The sequence below is a fragment of the Bubalus kerabau genome, chromosome 14 (assembly GCF_029407905.1).
Source record: "Bubalus kerabau isolate K-KA32 ecotype Philippines breed swamp buffalo chromosome 14, PCC_UOA_SB_1v2, whole genome shotgun sequence".
NCBI lineage: Eukaryota > Metazoa > Chordata > Mammalia > Artiodactyla > Bovidae > Bubalus > Bubalus kerabau.
This window is the reverse complement of record NC_073637.1, coordinates 72,787,484-72,803,965: the sequence shown is the minus strand read 5'-3', so window position 1 is coordinate 72,803,965 and position 16,482 is coordinate 72,787,484. Positions and strand designations below refer to the sequence as shown.

At 40.2% G+C, this 16,482-nt stretch overlaps 1 protein-coding gene and 1 long non-coding RNA gene across 3 annotated transcripts; one reads left to right on the top strand and one right to left on the bottom strand.

Annotated features, from left to right (window-relative positions):
* Positions 1 to 255: 255 nt before the first annotated feature.
* RBM12B (RNA binding motif protein 12B) lies at positions 256 to 12,166 on the bottom strand. 2 transcript variants are annotated; one of them, XM_055546673.1, is made up of 4 exons: positions 12,001 to 12,166; positions 11,754 to 11,823; positions 8,503 to 8,547; positions 256 to 7,932 (listed from the first exon to the last, which is right to left on the bottom strand). In XM_055546673.1, the coding sequence occupies exon 4, from the start codon at positions 7,902 to 7,904 to the stop codon at positions 4,950 to 4,952; it is 2,955 nt and encodes a 984-aa protein (XP_055402648.1). In that variant the 5' UTR covers positions 7,905 to 7,932; positions 8,503 to 8,547; positions 11,754 to 11,823; positions 12,001 to 12,166; the 3' UTR covers positions 256 to 4,949. The 2 variants fall into 2 exon arrangements, with proteins under 2 accessions (XP_055402648.1, XP_055402647.1); XM_055546672.1 differs by lacking the exon at positions 11,754 to 11,823.
* Positions 12,167 to 12,322: 156 nt separating this feature from the next.
* On the top strand, positions 12,323 to 13,372 carry LOC129627331 (uncharacterized). The gene is made up of 2 exons (XR_008702564.1): positions 12,323 to 12,591; positions 12,791 to 13,372. It is a non-coding gene; the product is annotated as an uncharacterized LOC129627331 (long non-coding RNA).
* The last annotated feature ends 3,110 nt before the right edge of the window (positions 13,373 to 16,482 follow it).

The following is a 16,482-nucleotide window of genomic DNA, read 5'->3' as shown; positions in this document are numbered from 1 at the left end:
GGAAATGTAGAAATTATTAAAGGAAATTTATGCCAACCAAAAATGGAAGTTTTAAAAAACATCCGTCATTTCAACATTTCTATCTAGCATCATACTATCTTTTTTATAGGTTCCATTGTTTTTAAAAAACAATGTATTTCGGAAGTATTTCACATACACTAACCTAGTTAAATCACAAAAAGAGATTTAACAATTCCACTTCCTTTAGATTAAGACACCATGCTTTCAACATCAGAAAAGGGTCCTAGGTAGTCATTCTGGTTAAATACAAATTTTATTCCATAAAGCTTTCATCAAAAAGACAAGTGTTCTTTTTCCTTTCTTTTTCACTTTTACTACAACCTAAAGTTTCATTATTCAGTATATAAATTTACTTTTCAACAAGAGTAGTACAGTCACTCTCAAATAATAGGGCACTATCAGTGTTTTACAACTATACATAAGCATAAATTTTAGCTTTAAAAAGCTACATTCAGCTTGATTCTGGTTTTAAAACAAAACCATTGTCAAACTAAACCACTATATATGGCACCACAACTTTTGGAAAGCTAGAATTTGGTGGAATGTTACCCTTAAAAAATATAGCCAATCATAAATCGGTAAAAAATTATATATTTTATCAGCCTACCATATAATCAGTAAGAGTACACAGTCACTCTCTTTCCTGAAAATAGAAAACAATTTAATCAGAGCCTTTCAGTATATCTGATGCTTTTATTTCTTTGGATGGAGAATTGTACTTCTCATTATTTCACAGATCCAAGTCTGGCATATAAAAATCAGGAAATTGATATTATCTGGGATTACCACAAAAAGCAGTTGTTCATAACAGAAAAATACTTTTCTAGAATGCTTTTCTGACTTTTGTTATTCATGGTCTGTTCTTAACAAAGCATTGCTTCCTGAAAATAGTCCTAAGTGATAGTTACTTAATAAAATACTCAAAACATTTTAAAACTGTAAATAAATATCCCAGGTGGTGCTAGTGGTAAAGAACCCACCTGCCAGTGCAGGAGATCTGAGAGGTTGGTTTGATCCCTGAGTTGGGAAGATGTCCTGGAGAAGGGAATGGCAACCCACTCCAGTATTCCTGCCTGGAGAACCCCATGGACAGAGAAGCTTGAAGGGCTACAGTCCACAGCATCACAGAGTCGGACACAACTAAAGTGACTACACAGCATGCACAAATAATTTACATTCATAAAAAACTGAGGATGTCATTGCATTTTCTCAGTATTTAATCTTGGTATTGTAGCTAGGCAAAAAAAAACAAGGTTGTAGTATTCTCTTGCAGATTATGATCGCAACTCACTTGAGCATCAGTTGCCCTATTTGTAAAATTAAAATAGTGCCTGATATTTAAAGCAGTCAAATTATGATATAAAATGTATGCTCTATTTAAAAAAAAATATTCTAAGGACAAAAAGACTATTACATGTAATACTTTAACTGTAAATTAATTTTTAGGCCAGCAATAGGTTGGCCAACCTGAAAGGGTTGCTGTTTAGTCGCTATGTTGTGTCCAGTGTTTGTGACTCATGGACTGTAGCCCACCAGGGCTGTCTGTCCATGGGATTTCCCAGGCAAGAATACTGGAACGGATTGCCATTTCCTTCTCCAAGGAATCTGCGTGGCCCAGGGATTGAACCTGTATCTCCTGCATTCACGGGTGCATTCACAGGGGGGTTCTTTACCACTAAAGCCACAAGGGAAAGTCTTAAAAGGGTTATAAAGTAACTATTTCTACCATTTGTGAGCTGGGACAGAATCAAGGCTATTACATAGATACTTAGGTAACCATATTTTAAAATATAAAAACCTCTTTTTAGCTTCCTTATAAAAAGACAGGCAACCAGTCTGACTAGTTAGTTGGTTATAGGCTTCCATTTGTCTCCAAAATAGATATATTAGGGTTATTGGAACTATATAGTTAATTCATATATAAAGATCATGTAGTACCTATTAATAGTTCACTAAATATTAGCTAACATTTAATGCAGAGATGGAGGTGATAGGGTCACTGCTTAATAGGTGATATATGGACCAAGAGCCAATGCTCATGACAGTATTATCATTAAGTGTGTAAGTGTGCACTCCTAAGGAGTCTTACTATCTCTTGGTTATGAGATTAAGCTTACTTTCTAGGCATGATCTATATTTTTCAGATGCCTCAAATCAAAAATGTTTTGCTTTAAGGTAATTAAAATGCCACTGGGTATTAAACTTGATAACCAATATGCCACTATAATACCTAATAAATTTAGGAGAGGAAACACAACTGGCTATGAGATAATTATTGAAGCTGGGCAATGGGTTTATGAGGATTTAGTGCACTGTTCTCTTTTATGTGTTTGAAATTGGTGGTGTGTTGGTAAACTGGCTCACTGCGGTGGAAAACGCCCTGATACTCTGCACTTACCAGTTTCCATGGTGTAAATACTCCTACCATGGCCAATTTAAGTTACCAATATGTCGCTGAAGGCAAAGTTGTGAACAGATGTGGAGAAATGGCTCCCAAGCAGTAGAAGCCAGTTTTGTGTAGCAAACTTAAAGTTAAAAAATATACTAAACTGAAGATCATGGAGTAGAATTCTTACCAATCCAGTAATTTTACAATCAAAATACAAAGCCTGTGCTTATTATTATTGTTAGCCTTTTAATTATCACCACCATTCCACCCTAGCCTAGACTGAGAAGCAGTTCCATATTAAGTTATACTTCACCTTAAGCTTCATCATAGCTTTCATTTATTTATATGTATTTGAGAAGCATTTTTAGGTCTTCCAATACACTTCAGTAAGATTGATCAAATCAACCATACAATCTGAGCACTTAAAAAATCTTTTCTTCCTATTGTCATTTTCCTAGCTTGTGAGCTTACTAGTTTCAAGTGCCATAGTGATGTGCTTTTTTGAACCAAATTTACCAGTTAATTCATTTTACTGCAAGTAGGATGTTCAACATAATTAAAAACACAGAAACTTCGGTTGGTTTTTCTTAGACTTCTTTAAATCACTAAAGATGAGTATTGCGGTACTAAATGGCTAAATACTAAAAAGTATTCTACAATACCCTCCAAAGTACTGTATATAAATTCAAATTTTATTATTCGCTCAGTGTGGGGAAGTACCTATCACAAAATTGAGGGAAATCAACTGTTTTATGTAAATTATAAAAGACCAATCAAAATAAAATCATGTTTGATAAAATTAACAATTTTAAATTAGAAGCCAATATATACTGTCTGTCTCATAAAGAATTCCTGGATATATAGTAACTTCTAGTTACTCTGTCTTTTATTCACAATGTTTGGGCATATTAATTTTATCTTTTTTTTTAATGCTATTTTTAAAGCAACAATAGAGGTTAAGAAAATATCCTTTACTCTTGAAAATATTTTTAGCATGGTCTTCTTTAGTTGCTAAGTCGTGTCAGATTCTTTTGTGACCCCATGGACGTAGCCTGCCAGGTTCCTCTGTCTGTGGCATTTCCCAGGCAAGAATCCTGGAGTAAGTTGCCATTTCCTTCTTGAGGGAATCTTCTGGACCCACGGATTGAACCCATGTCTCCTGCACTGGCAGGCGGGTTCTTTACCACTGAGCCACCAAGAAAGCCCAGCATGGTCTTACTAAAATTAAAAACTACCATTTAACAAAGTTGGTAGGCCAAAGTATTAAGAGCATGAACTGGAGTGAGTAAGTCTGTCAGGGTTGAAATTGGCTTCATGATTTGTAACTATGACTTTAGGCAAGTTACTTAAACTCCGAATTTATCTCATTTGTGAAATAAATACTTGTAAGCCTCTTAAGGCATATTAAGATTGACATTATGCATGTAAAGCACTTAAACTGCCTAGCGCATAGAAAGTACCCAATGTTAGCATTATTATTATGGTATGAAAAATCAAATCCAGTATTTGCAAAATCTCTACAGTGTCAAATATCAAAGAAGTAAAAATTTAATCTCACAGAATTCTTGTTACATTTAGTCACTGAATCTCCGGATAAAAAAAGTTTTGAAATTAAGAATAAACACCACAAGTTATATAAATCATAAGTAAATTCTTCCTATAAACACAAACTATGTCCATTTATCAGATTCTTCCCAACAAGAACCTGAAGGTCCCCTTGTACCTGTAATTACTTTTTTAAGTATTGAGTAAATCTTATCAGTTTGGTTGATGAGATGTTGGAATAAACCACAGAACTACACAAAGAACTCATATACTATTATAGAATGTCTGGTCCCTCCTGTCATATTATTTAATATAGCTGTTGAAAACCTTCACAAAAGAAGCTGTAATTCTTTTTTCTATATATACAAATACAAGTTAATTAGTTCATCTATTCAGTTGCAATTTATTTTTATAAAAACTTTGAAAGTTAATTTCCTAAGCCTTTTACATAAGTAAACTTCAAGTTCACAGTCTGTCAATTTTGAGCTACTTATGATTAAGGGGAGGCTTAACACAGTAATATCTCAGACAAGGAAGAGGGCATTAATTCTGCAGGCAGTTAGCAATAAAAATGCTAACCCTGAACAATCAGTCACTGACCATTTCCTTATACAATTGGAGTAGAAATGTAGACTACAGAATGGAAACAAAAGTAAACATAAAACTTGTCTTCCCCAAACACAGTTTTCTACTTTATACAAGTCTTGACATTTACCCATGACATCAACAAAAATTACTGCACTCAGGGAATTAGTTCTCCCCCCAACCCAACCCACCCCACCCCCATCAAAAAAAAAGCATATATATTTTTAAGTTAGAAAAAGTGAATGGCAATTTGCAAGCAAAAGAAAACCAGATTCACATTCTATTTACATTTCTTCTGTTCACAGGTCAAAATTAAAATGTTTCATTAGATAATTAAAAATAAACACTTAAAAATGCATTTTACTGCATCAATACTGTGGGGAGATAATTACCAATTTAGAAATGCTCTCTAGAGCAAAATTAACTTAACCTTGCGGGGGCCAACTGGTCTATCATTCAGGTCTTTAATAGCAGCCATAGCTTCATTGTAGTTTATCATGGCAACAATGGCTTCCCCTGTGGGTAATCCTTGCTCATTATACTGTATTGAAACTGAATCAGGTATGATTCTATAACCATGGAAGAAGTCTAAAATCTCATTAACATTAGCTTTAAATGGAAGATTCATTATCTTAATAGGTGTTACTCTACCTGAATTACAATTTAATTTTGGATCAGGCATAAATCTCCCCTCAGGAAAACTTCCCATATTACGCTTTCCAAAATCAAATTTGCCACCTTCTGGGCGACCAAAATTCACAAAAGGGCGATGACTTCTAAAACCAGGGGGGCTCCTAAACTCCTCACCAGGAAGTCTAAATCTGTCAGGAACTCTGGAGTCCTCCTCTGGAGCTTCCCTGAGGTCTTCCTCCGGGAGCCGCCTGAAGTCCTCATCAGAAGGGCTTCTAAAATCTTCCTCCTGAGAACTCCTGAAGTCCTCTTCAGAAGGGTGCCTAAAGTCTTCATCCGGAGGGCCCCTGAAATCTTCATCCTGTGGGTGCCTAAAATCTTCCTCTCGGGGGCGCCTGAAATGTTCCTGGGGTGGCCGCCTGAAAAGCTCCTGAGGCGGTCGTCTAAAATGCTCCTGGGATGGCCGCCTGAAGTGCTCCTGCGGTGGCCTCCGGAAATGCTCCTGAGGTGGTCGCCGGAAGTGCTCCGGGGGCAGCCGACGGAAGTGATCTGGGGGCGGCCGACGGAAGTGCTCTGGGGGGGGCCTCCGGAAGTGTTCCGGGGGGGGCCGCCTGAAGTCCTCGGGAGAACCTCGGAAATCCTCCTCAGGAGACCGCCTGAAGTCCTCCTGGTGGGGTCGCCGGAAGTCCTCCTCAGGAGGGCGCCTGAAATCCTCCTCCGGGGGCCGCCTAAAGTCTTCCTCAGGTTGTCGCCTCCATTCCCCTGGGGGAAGCCGCCTGAAGTCTTCCTCAGGAGGCCGCCTCCAATCCTCCTCAGGTGGCCTCCTTAAGTCTCCCTCTGGGGGGCGCCTCCAGTCCTCCTCCTGGGGTCTCCTGAAGTCTTCCTTGGGAGGTCGCCTGAAATCCTCCTCAGGTGGCCGCCTCCAGTCCTCCTCCCTTGGGTACCGGAAATCCTCCTCCCGAGAGCGCCTGAAGTCCTCCTCAGGAGGCCGCCTGAAGTGTTCCTCCTGAAGGCGCCTGAAGTTTTCCGGGGACCGCCTGAAATCCTCTGGGGAATGCCTAAAGTCTTCTGGAGGGCGTCTTTCAGGTGGTCGGAAATCCCCCTGAGGATGCTTGAAATTGTCCAGTTGCCTCAAGTCCTCTTGCTGATGCCTAAAGTTTTCCGAAGGGCCACCAGGGTATACTGGTGGATCATTTGAGTCAAACGAATGGGAATGATCATCTCTATCGCAAGACTGTGAATGGTCATGCATTCTTTCACTAGACATTGAAGAAAAATTTACACCGAACTCCTGCATTTGTGCCTCAGATATGAGCCTTAACAACACCTCTGTCCCCAAGAATCTCCGTCGGTTCAAACGTTCAGCTTTCACGGCCTGCTCTTCTGATTTGAATTTCACCAACGCTTCTCCTAGACCAACTCCTTTGTCATCATAAAGCAAGCAGATGTCATCCTCAGCAAGAGAAAAATCAGCAAAGAACTTCTGCACTTCAACTTTTGTAACATCAAATGGGAAATTTCTTATATATATGCACAATTTCTGGCCAGAGTAGCCTTCTTGAGAGTGTTTTTGTGAGACCTGTCCAAGTCTCTCTTTCTCTGTTGATGCTGGTCTTTTCTTTTCATAACATTCAATGAACTTCAGCATCTGTTCCCTAGAAACTGGATCAATATAAACTGGACGATATTGTAAAACAGTCTTATGTAAACCCAGAGCAGTGTTATAGTCTTTCAGAGTCTTGAACATCACAAAGGCATATCTTGTTCTTCTTTCATCTTTATATAAAAACCTAATCTGTTCATTTGTCAGATCAGTATCTCTAAAAAAATTTCTTAAATCTCTTTTGTTAATACTTACAGACAGATTTTTTAAGTGAACATAAAATCCCAGAGGAGAACGGGAACATGTTCTTCTGGGAGATTTTGAATGAGATCGTTTCCGAAAATGTCTATCATTAATTCCTCTTGGTGGTGTATGTTCTTCAGTCCTCATAGAAATGTCACCTTCCTTAATTAAATTACCTCCAAAATCAATCCACTGTTTTTCTGAGCCTTGCATTACTTCAATAAATCTTGAACCCATAAAACTTCTATGACATTTAAGACCTCCTGAAGCATCGATACATGAGGCAAATTTTACTATGGCATCACCATTATTTCGGCCATCATGATGCTTTAAAAAAATTACTCCATCCACACATAAACCAGAGAAAAAGACACGTACATCATCTTCATTTACTAAGTAAGGCAAGCCTCGTAGAAACAAGTAAGGATTCTCAGCTGTCAATGGCCGTGTCTTTCTTGGCCTTAAATCACCATGTCCTGTACCGTTAGTATGAAACCCAGCATCTTGATTAATTGGAGAACCATATCCAGAATTACTTCCTTCTTCTTTAATAGCCTCAACAAAATTAGATAAGCTGCCAACCCCTGATGCCCCAGATCCTGGTCTCTCTCTTCCCATGCGGTCAGTTCTTTTCATTTCTATAGTCTTCTGCATTTCTGCTTTACTACTAAGAAAGAGCTCTACAGATGAATCCTTGATAAACCCTCCTGAACGACTTACGGCACGTCTTGCATCTTCATCTGTTGCAAAAATAATAAAAGCCTCCCCAATTTCCCCTCCAATTATATGCACTCCTCCATCAGGAATAGTCAATCCCGTGAAGAAGTGACGGATATCCACAGGCCCCGCAATAAAAGGAAGCCCCAGTAAACGGATGACTACAGCCATGCTGAGCGCAAACCACAGCAATAATGACCTGCAGACAGAAAGGTACACATAATAGCAAGTCTTATTTTTGAAGTACCTAATCCAAAACTAAGCTTAATAATTACTCGTCCCTACCTTCTTCAGCATTTATAAATGAAAACAAGATATGCGTTCACAACGATATTGACTGTATCTAATTCTTTAAACAAATGGAATAAATTTTCTCCCAACTAAACATACAAATAAACCAGCTACTTTGAAGAAACATTTCCTATCACCTATCCTATACAGTGTTGAGTAGAAAAAAAAGGTCACATCTCTGTACGTCTGCCAAGTGCTACTTCACAACAAGACCAAACTATTTTCAGACATATCTGCTAGTGAAACATGAGAGAGAGCTTTGTGGATTAAAGAATTTTACCAACCACAACAAATTTTACATACTTAGAAAAGCCATCTATGGACAGTATATAATTTCTGCTCATGATAATAAACTGCCTACCACTAGTGCATTACTGGCCAGACATAAAGTACAGAAGCCATGCATACCCAGGTGTACTATTCTACTTTTTTTTTTTGTCAAGCCTCTGTGAAAAGCCTTAAGCTCTGGATATCTTACCTTTTTATTTCTTGCAGACCTGTTAATTCTGTAAAAGCAACTTAACTGTGGAAAGAAAATGAAATATAATTAATCCTTGGACCCTGTAATTGACCTTAAACAACGCCAGATTAGGATATTCACTTCACAATTACCTATTAAAAGTGAAGCAATATAAAAAGGCATAGCTAAGGGTATTACAAAATGGTTATCTTTGTTCCAAGGGGAAAATAATCATCTTTTAGCAAAAAGGTAGAAATTCCAAGGAGACCTCTGCAAATTATTTAGAAACAAAAAACCTGAAAACTTAACAACTGGTCCTTAATTGAAAGTGGCCCCAGAAAAAGGTGATAGAAATGTTATATATTCTGAGTGGACTATTGGTTACCTGGGAGTGTAAATTTATCAAGGCTAAATGAACCTATCCTTAAGTAAGGTCTGTGCCTTTGACTGTATGTGAATTTTACAACCAATTTTTAAAAATCTTTTCTACAAGTAAAAATGACAATTTAACACCAAAAATTCCCGAAACCCTATCTTCCACTTGAAAAAACCAATATCTAATTCATCATTTCCAACTCTCCTGTAAATCTTTCAAATCATAAGAGCAAATCAAATTAATAAATGATACAATAAATGAAGAAAACCATTTTTAAAGCAATAAATCCAAACCAATGGCTACCATCTGGACACAATTTTAAGTTCTACATAAACACCTCACACTTCCAAACATGGAACCCAATTTCCTGACTCCACTAAGACAAATAGTAAAATATCCCTAAAATCTAAAATCTCAATTACTTATACTCAACTATTGCTACTCTGTATCTTAAACTCAAATTTTATTATGCTAGTAAGTTTACCCCATTTTGAATAACTGTCCTGCCTTCTGGGGAAACCCAAATGACTATGCAGAAGGTAGAAACATAGTAATACATTAATTTGGAATATTTGGGGATATCAGTATTAACTATTGAAAAATCTCAAGATTACTTACATCAAATACTTTCAGAGATACCCAAACTAAGTATTCTTACCAAATGTTTTTTAAGACCTATTAATGATTATAAATTATGTCTTTAATGAACAAATGTTTTAATTCAGTACTTACACTTAAATACCACTCATCCACAAAGTGCTGTCTGAAAACATGGTCTTTGAGGTCTGCAAGGTCTATTTTCCTTTGAAAAAGATCCATTGACTACTTTTCAAACTACAACTAACAATGATATCAAGAAATTAACTGGCATTTTTTACACATTTGAATTATCAATGCCAAATTGATATTAAAAGTATTACTGAGGTTTGTTGCTAAGTCGCTTCAGTCGTGTCCAACTCTGTGTGACCCTATAGACACCAGCCCAGCAGGCTCCCCCGTCCCTGGGATTCTCCAGGCAAGAACACTGGAGTGGGTTGCCATTCCCTTCTCCAATGCATGAAAGCAAAAAGTGAAAGTGAAGTCGCTCAGTCCTGTCTGACTCCTAGCGACCCCATGGACTGCAGCCTACCAGGCTCCTCTGTCCATGGGATTTTCCAGGCAAGAGTACTGGAGTGGGGTGCCATCACCTTCTCCGATTAGTGAGGTTTACTATATAATATTAATGCATGAAAATGGTGGGGCGGACATAGGACATATAAAAAATCTTTGTAGTTTCCACTCAATATTACTGTGAACATAAAAAATAGTTCTAAAACTTAGTCTATTAGACAGTATCTGCATGGTACCCCCCAACCACCCCAAAAATGAGTATAAGCTTCACTTCTTCAACAAACCCACACCAACATTTTAATAAAAACTACAAATGGCTTCTGGATGTTCACATTAATATTCCAAGACTCTTTACTATGCAAAATGACTTAGCTCCTGTTATTTTTAGAAAGTAGTGTAAAACATTTTATCCCTGCTAAACTTTTAAAAATGTGAAAGGAAACATATGTACAAAAATAGTCGAGAACATTTCACAAAATAATTAGCGTCAAATTTTAAGAAGTCTTATAATTTATCCTAATTTGAAAACAATATTTTAACTAAGTAGTTTCATGAGTACAAATTCATGAATTCCAATTCAAGAATATAAAAAAATTTTTCTAATTTGCCACAGTGAAACATAACTATTGCTTAAACTTTTTTGCCCTTGAAATAGAAGGGTAATGTACTATTTATCCCTCTACAGAAATACACTTAGGAGATCACCTGTAAGAAACCAGATATCAAAATGAGCAACTTTCCTGTGGTTTCCACGTGATTTTCCTAAGCAAATTACCCCAGAAATTCTATTCTTAGAACGCTACACAAAAAGCAAAAAACCCTACTCTACACTTAAAATGCTTCTTCTTACGAATGCAACAAAACCATCTTTATAGCTGTGTTGATTTAAAGACAGTGAGCTATTAGAACTTCTAACTTATTTTTTAAAAAAAGGAACTGAATCCTTAAAAGCTCACTTAAGGGTAAGTGGCTGAAATGAACAAGCTCATTTTAAATAACTTAGCTGATTTTATCCAAGGATTCATCCCATTTAATCATTATCACAAAAACCCTATGAAATGCTTATTTTCTAATCAAGGCTTAGAGGGAAAAGGGAGAAAAGCTAACTTGAAATGGTATTATCTCCGATCCATTTATCTTAACTAGAGAATAGCAAGTCATTTTCCAGACATGGTGAGAGAGAGATAACTGCTATTTCTTAAAACCTAAAGTTATGATGAAGTGCATTTAAAATGCAAGAGTGAACCCTGCAGAAAATAATCTACCCCACTCCATAAGGATTCTTTATGACGATTTGCTTTTTATCCTTTTATAACGTAGATGATTAAAATCAAAAGCCAAAGGCATGACGACACAGAGCCAAGTCCCCAGTAGAAACTGGAAATGAAGGCGAATCCACACGGCACAGGAATTCCCATTAACATCCATCCTCCTCAAATGGGGATCATCCGAAGGCATTGCTTCTATAGCTCAAAAAGCCTTTGTCCAGACTCCCAGGGGTCAGAGCTTCCTTCTTTTGCTCCAGGCCAAAGTTCCTACGTGGGATCCGATGCTCTTGGCAGACCTTCAGCCAAATCAGCCTTCAAATCAACCTGGACCACCCAACCTCCGTGCCTTTCCGTTACACCGGCTCAAGGGCAAACATTCCACCCCGACTCGCCCAAGGGTGAGCTGTCCCTACATCTAAACGCTTGGGCTCCCCTCAAGCCTAAAACTAGCCGGGCCTCCAAGCGCTTTTCCTGCCACCACTGACTACGATGACATAGCAAAGAAAAACAAGTACCTATGGAATTCTTCCAGATCTCCACTCTCTCAAGCCGACTGACAAGGGCACGCACAACACCACATGGAGGCTGCCGGGGAAGTCGGGTGCGTTTAGCAGGGGAAAAGAGGGTGCCCTGACGGCAGAAGCTAAGCTCGCTGCTGGCGCGGCCCCGCCTTTCCCTGTGCTTCGGTCCCGGCCGCCAAGCCCTCCCCACGCCCGACGCCCCTGCGGTAACTGCTTCGCACTAGGGCGATCAAACACACACCGCTGCAGCCGAGTCGGAACCCCAAGGCTGGGGGCGGGGAGCACTCCTCGTCCGCAGCAGCCTCCCAGAGCCGGGAGAGCCCTCAGCGAACCCAGAAGAAGATGGCGCCCACTCTCTCCCCTCCGATCCGGACAAACGGACGTACGGTGGCTCTGCCCATGCGCTCTGCAGGCGTCCCCCCCACCCCCACCCCCTCTCCCGCCGCCCCGGCCCCGTCTGCGCACGCGCCCTAACGTTCGCAGACTTCCCGTTGTCAAGCGGGAGGGAGGAGGCGCCAGGGCGCGCGCTTGCCCGCGACCCAGCGGGATCGAGCTCTTGCGCATGCTCAAAGCCCGCGCTGCGTGGGACTCCACAGGGCCGGCGGAGAGCTTCCGTTAACAGGAGTTTGCGGTCAGCACACGGTTGTGATGGGAAACGTGTGTAACAGCCGAAGTACACTGGACGAACGTTCGTGATTCCCAAGGGCTACGAAAAGAGTCGCAAAAGCAGAGGAAACACTTTTGGATGCTGACTAGCGCCCCATGGGACTCCTGGGCGCGGAGGCCTTTTTGTCCCTTTTTTGTTTATTTGGCTTTCCTGGTGGCTCATACGGTAAAGCGTCTGCCCGCAATGTGGGAGACTCGGGTTTGATCCCTGGGTCGGGAAGATCCCCTGGGGAAAGAAATGCCAACCCACCCCAGTACTCTTGCCTGGAGAATCCCATGGACAGAGAAGCCTGGCAGGCTACATACGGTCCGTGGGGTCGCAAAGGGTCAGACATGACTGAGCGACTTCACTTTGTTTCTTATAGGCAAGACTCCAGCCTCCATGATCTCTCACTTCCAAAAGGCAGCCGTCAACGTCAACAGTTAAGAGTAGAGTCTGACTCTGCAACCCAATGGACTGCTGCCTACCAAGCTCCTCTGTCCATGGGATTCTCCAGGCAAGAGTACTGGAGTGAGGTGCCATTTCCTTCTCCAGAGGATCTTCCCAAGCCAGGGGTGGAACCCAGGTCTCCTGCATTGCAGGCAGATTGCTTTCTCCTGCACTGTAAAAGGCAGGAACAGTTCCTAATCAAAGGAGGAACAGCGACGAAATCACCACAGGCAGGATTTAAGGACCAGCGAAGCTCACCAAGATTAGGAGACGAATATTTTGGCTCGGACCTGTGCCTCCTGCGTCCTTCATTGGCAGGCAGATTCTTTGCCGCTGACCACCAGGGAAGCCCCGCGTCACTCCTGATCATGCACAAAGCTGTTTTCTTGGGGTCTGCTTTCCTCAAAACTGTTCACCACTTTCTGTACAACAACTTTATTTTTTCCAATCAAACAGTCAGCTGTAAGTCAGAGCGATTTCCTTTTCCCTCGATAAAATTCAACTCCATTCCACATGCCATCTTGACTGATAACTTACACCCTGGTTTCCTATTGTTTGCTGAAAATTTTTTATTTCTGTTAGCTTTAATCACATACTTAAATTAGAATCCTCATCTCTTAAAACCTTCATTTCCTGTGAAAACTAAGAAGTAAGCAATTAATGTCCTCTGCATTAGTATTTTGGAGACTAGTAACAAATACCGTTATAATTTCTAAAAAAAAAAAAAAAAATGCTTTCAGATTGAGAACATCGCAGGGCGGCACCAAACACATTCATTAATAGTTTTAAATATCTTTAGTTTCTCTGTAAAAGTAAGTCAATGTTCAGTAGTTAATGTTTCAGTACCTTATTTGGGAATGACCCAGCTATTCAATAAACTTTCCTCACTTAATTTAATGCAATTCCAGAATTTTAAGTGAGCAAAATTGCAAAGACTATTTTAGAGATTTCTGAAGCATATTCATTCTTAACAGTTTATCTAAACGTTCTAATCTCATTTACATTTTCTATCCCTAAAAGTTTCTTTATATTGAATAAGGTGATGGCACCCCACTCCAGTACTCTTGCCTAGAACATCCCATGGACAGAGGAGCCTGGTAGGCTGAAGTCCATGGGGTCGCGAAGAGTCTGACACGACTGAGCAACTTTACTTTCACTTTTCACTTTCATGCATTGGAGAAGGAAATGGCAACCCACTCCAGTGTTCTTGCCTGGAGAATCCCAGGGACGAGGAGCCTGGTGGGCTGCCATCTATGGGGTCGCACAGAGTCGGACACGACTGAAGCGACTTAGCAGCAGTCGCAGAGCCACCACCAGCTGATGGGTATCTAACCTAGATAGCATATTCAAAAGCAGAGACATTACTTTGCCAACTAAGGTCCATCTAGTCAAGGTTTTTCCTGTGGTCATGCATGGATGTGAGAGTTGGACTGTGAAGAAGGCTGAGCGCCAAAGAATTGATGCTTTTGAACTGTGGTGTTGGAGAAGACTCTTGAGAGTCCCTTGGACTGCAAGGAGATCCAACCAGTCCATTCTGAAAGAGATCAGCCCTGGGATTTCTTTGGAGGGAATGATGCTAAAGCTGAAACTCCAGTACTTTGGCCACCTCATGCGAAGAGTTGACTCATTGGAAAAGACTCTGATGCTGGGAGGGATTGGGGGCAGGAGGAGAAGGGGACGACGGAGGATGAGATGGCTGGATGGCATCACTGACTCGATGGACATGAGTCTGAGTGAACTCCGGGAGTTAGTGATGGACAGGGAGGCCTGACATGCTGCGATGGGGTCACAAAGAGTCGGACACGACTGAGCGACTAAACTGAACAGAACTAATGGGTGTGTTGCTTATTTTGCTGATCTGTTACAAAGAGCATACATTGAGGCTCTAGAACTACTCAACCATCTTGGATCTATTTGCTTCTTGGTCCTTGGGTGATGTCTTTCTTTCAAAAATTGTGCCCTGCCCCCTCCCCTCCTGTTTTATTTTCCACTCTCAGATAATTTACTCCCACATTCTTACGGGAAGCAGAGGGGTGACGGAAACCTCTCCTAGCCATCATTGTGATGTGGAAATGTTGTGACTGCTTCCTTAGCCCTCTTGAATCTCCTTAGTAATGAATCCCTTTTTGTAACAGCATCAGAGTACAAAAGTGTATGTAAATAACAAAAGATATGGTAAACATCTGATAGATAAAGAAACTTGGTTACAGTAACCAGAATTATGAATGATTACATTTAACCTACAAAATAATTCTAGTTAAATATTTCTCTGTAAGAGACCTTTAGGGCACTTGAAAGTATCCCAAAGTTAGCTGGAACTCAAAAGAAATTTAATTACAATGTGATATTTGGGAAGCTTGTCAAAAAGTTTAAAACACTTGGTCAAACTAAATCATTGTAAGACAATACTCATTGCTTAGCCAAAGTAACCAGAGATCTCAAAAGCAAATATTAATGCAAATCCCATAAAGGCAAAGATATTTACATAGTCTGTAGTAAAAAGCAGTGTTTCAACAATACTGGAGGAAAAAACCAAAACTGTTTTACAGAAGAAGCCAATTCTGACTATGTTGGAACCGTTTCTTTGACTTGCTTTTCCTTGCTTTTGTTATTATGATCATACCTAAGGGCCTGCTTCAGAGGACTCTGTTGCTCGCCTGAGGGTAAACTGAAGTGCCTTTGTTCAGTTCTCAGATGATCTGACCCTGCCCACCCGTGAATGAAAAGAGATTAACACTTCTGAAGGCTGGTCATTCCCTAGGAGATGTTTTGCTAGACTGAAGACCCTTTCACTTTACTTCCCCACTGCCTCTCCCTCTCTATTCTGTCTTTTGACTTTAGTTCCTCCTGGCTTCTTTCTCTTTCGCTCTATGAAAAGAACCTCTCATCCAGACCCCAATAAGATGGTTATTTTGAGGCAATAACCTGCCATCTTCTTGGTCAGCTGGCTCCTTTGTCTTAACCCCTCATCTCTCAAACTTACTGGCCTATCATGCGGCAAGCAGAGCAAGCTTGAACTCAGTAACAGAATGACAGAACCAGGGATTCAGGGTTGATGGCGTTCTCAAAGGAGAAAAGTTAGAAAAGTAGGCAGCTTCATCATGAGTAGAGGGACCATAGTATCTCACACTTTATCTTTTCCCAGGCGGAAGTGGGGCCAGGCAGGGGTAGTGAGATGTTCCATACATCGGGTGACTTGAGAGGGAAATTGGGGAGCATCCTTGTTAGCAGGAAAGATCACTGAAGCCAAGACTGAATGAATGACATGGTGGCTTCAAACCCAGCTGGGACCCTGGCCTTACTGGAAGGAAATGCTACAAGGGCTTATGAGCAGATAAAGAAGACCAGAAAGAGGAAACAGCATTATATTCAGCATTATATTTGGAGTCTTACCCAGTGGAGAGGACATTTTTTAATACTGAGGGCCAATACTCAGAGAAAAATAATCAATTGATATAAGTTATATAAGAAAAATTTCCTCATAATTTGGCAAGTTTTAAGATAATTATATAATGTATTTATTTGATTTTTAGGTTAAGAGAAAAAATGCAAGTGGTTTGTAATAAATATTAGTAAAATATGTACTGCAGTTTGATTCTAATGCTAAAAAAGATACAGAGACAGAGC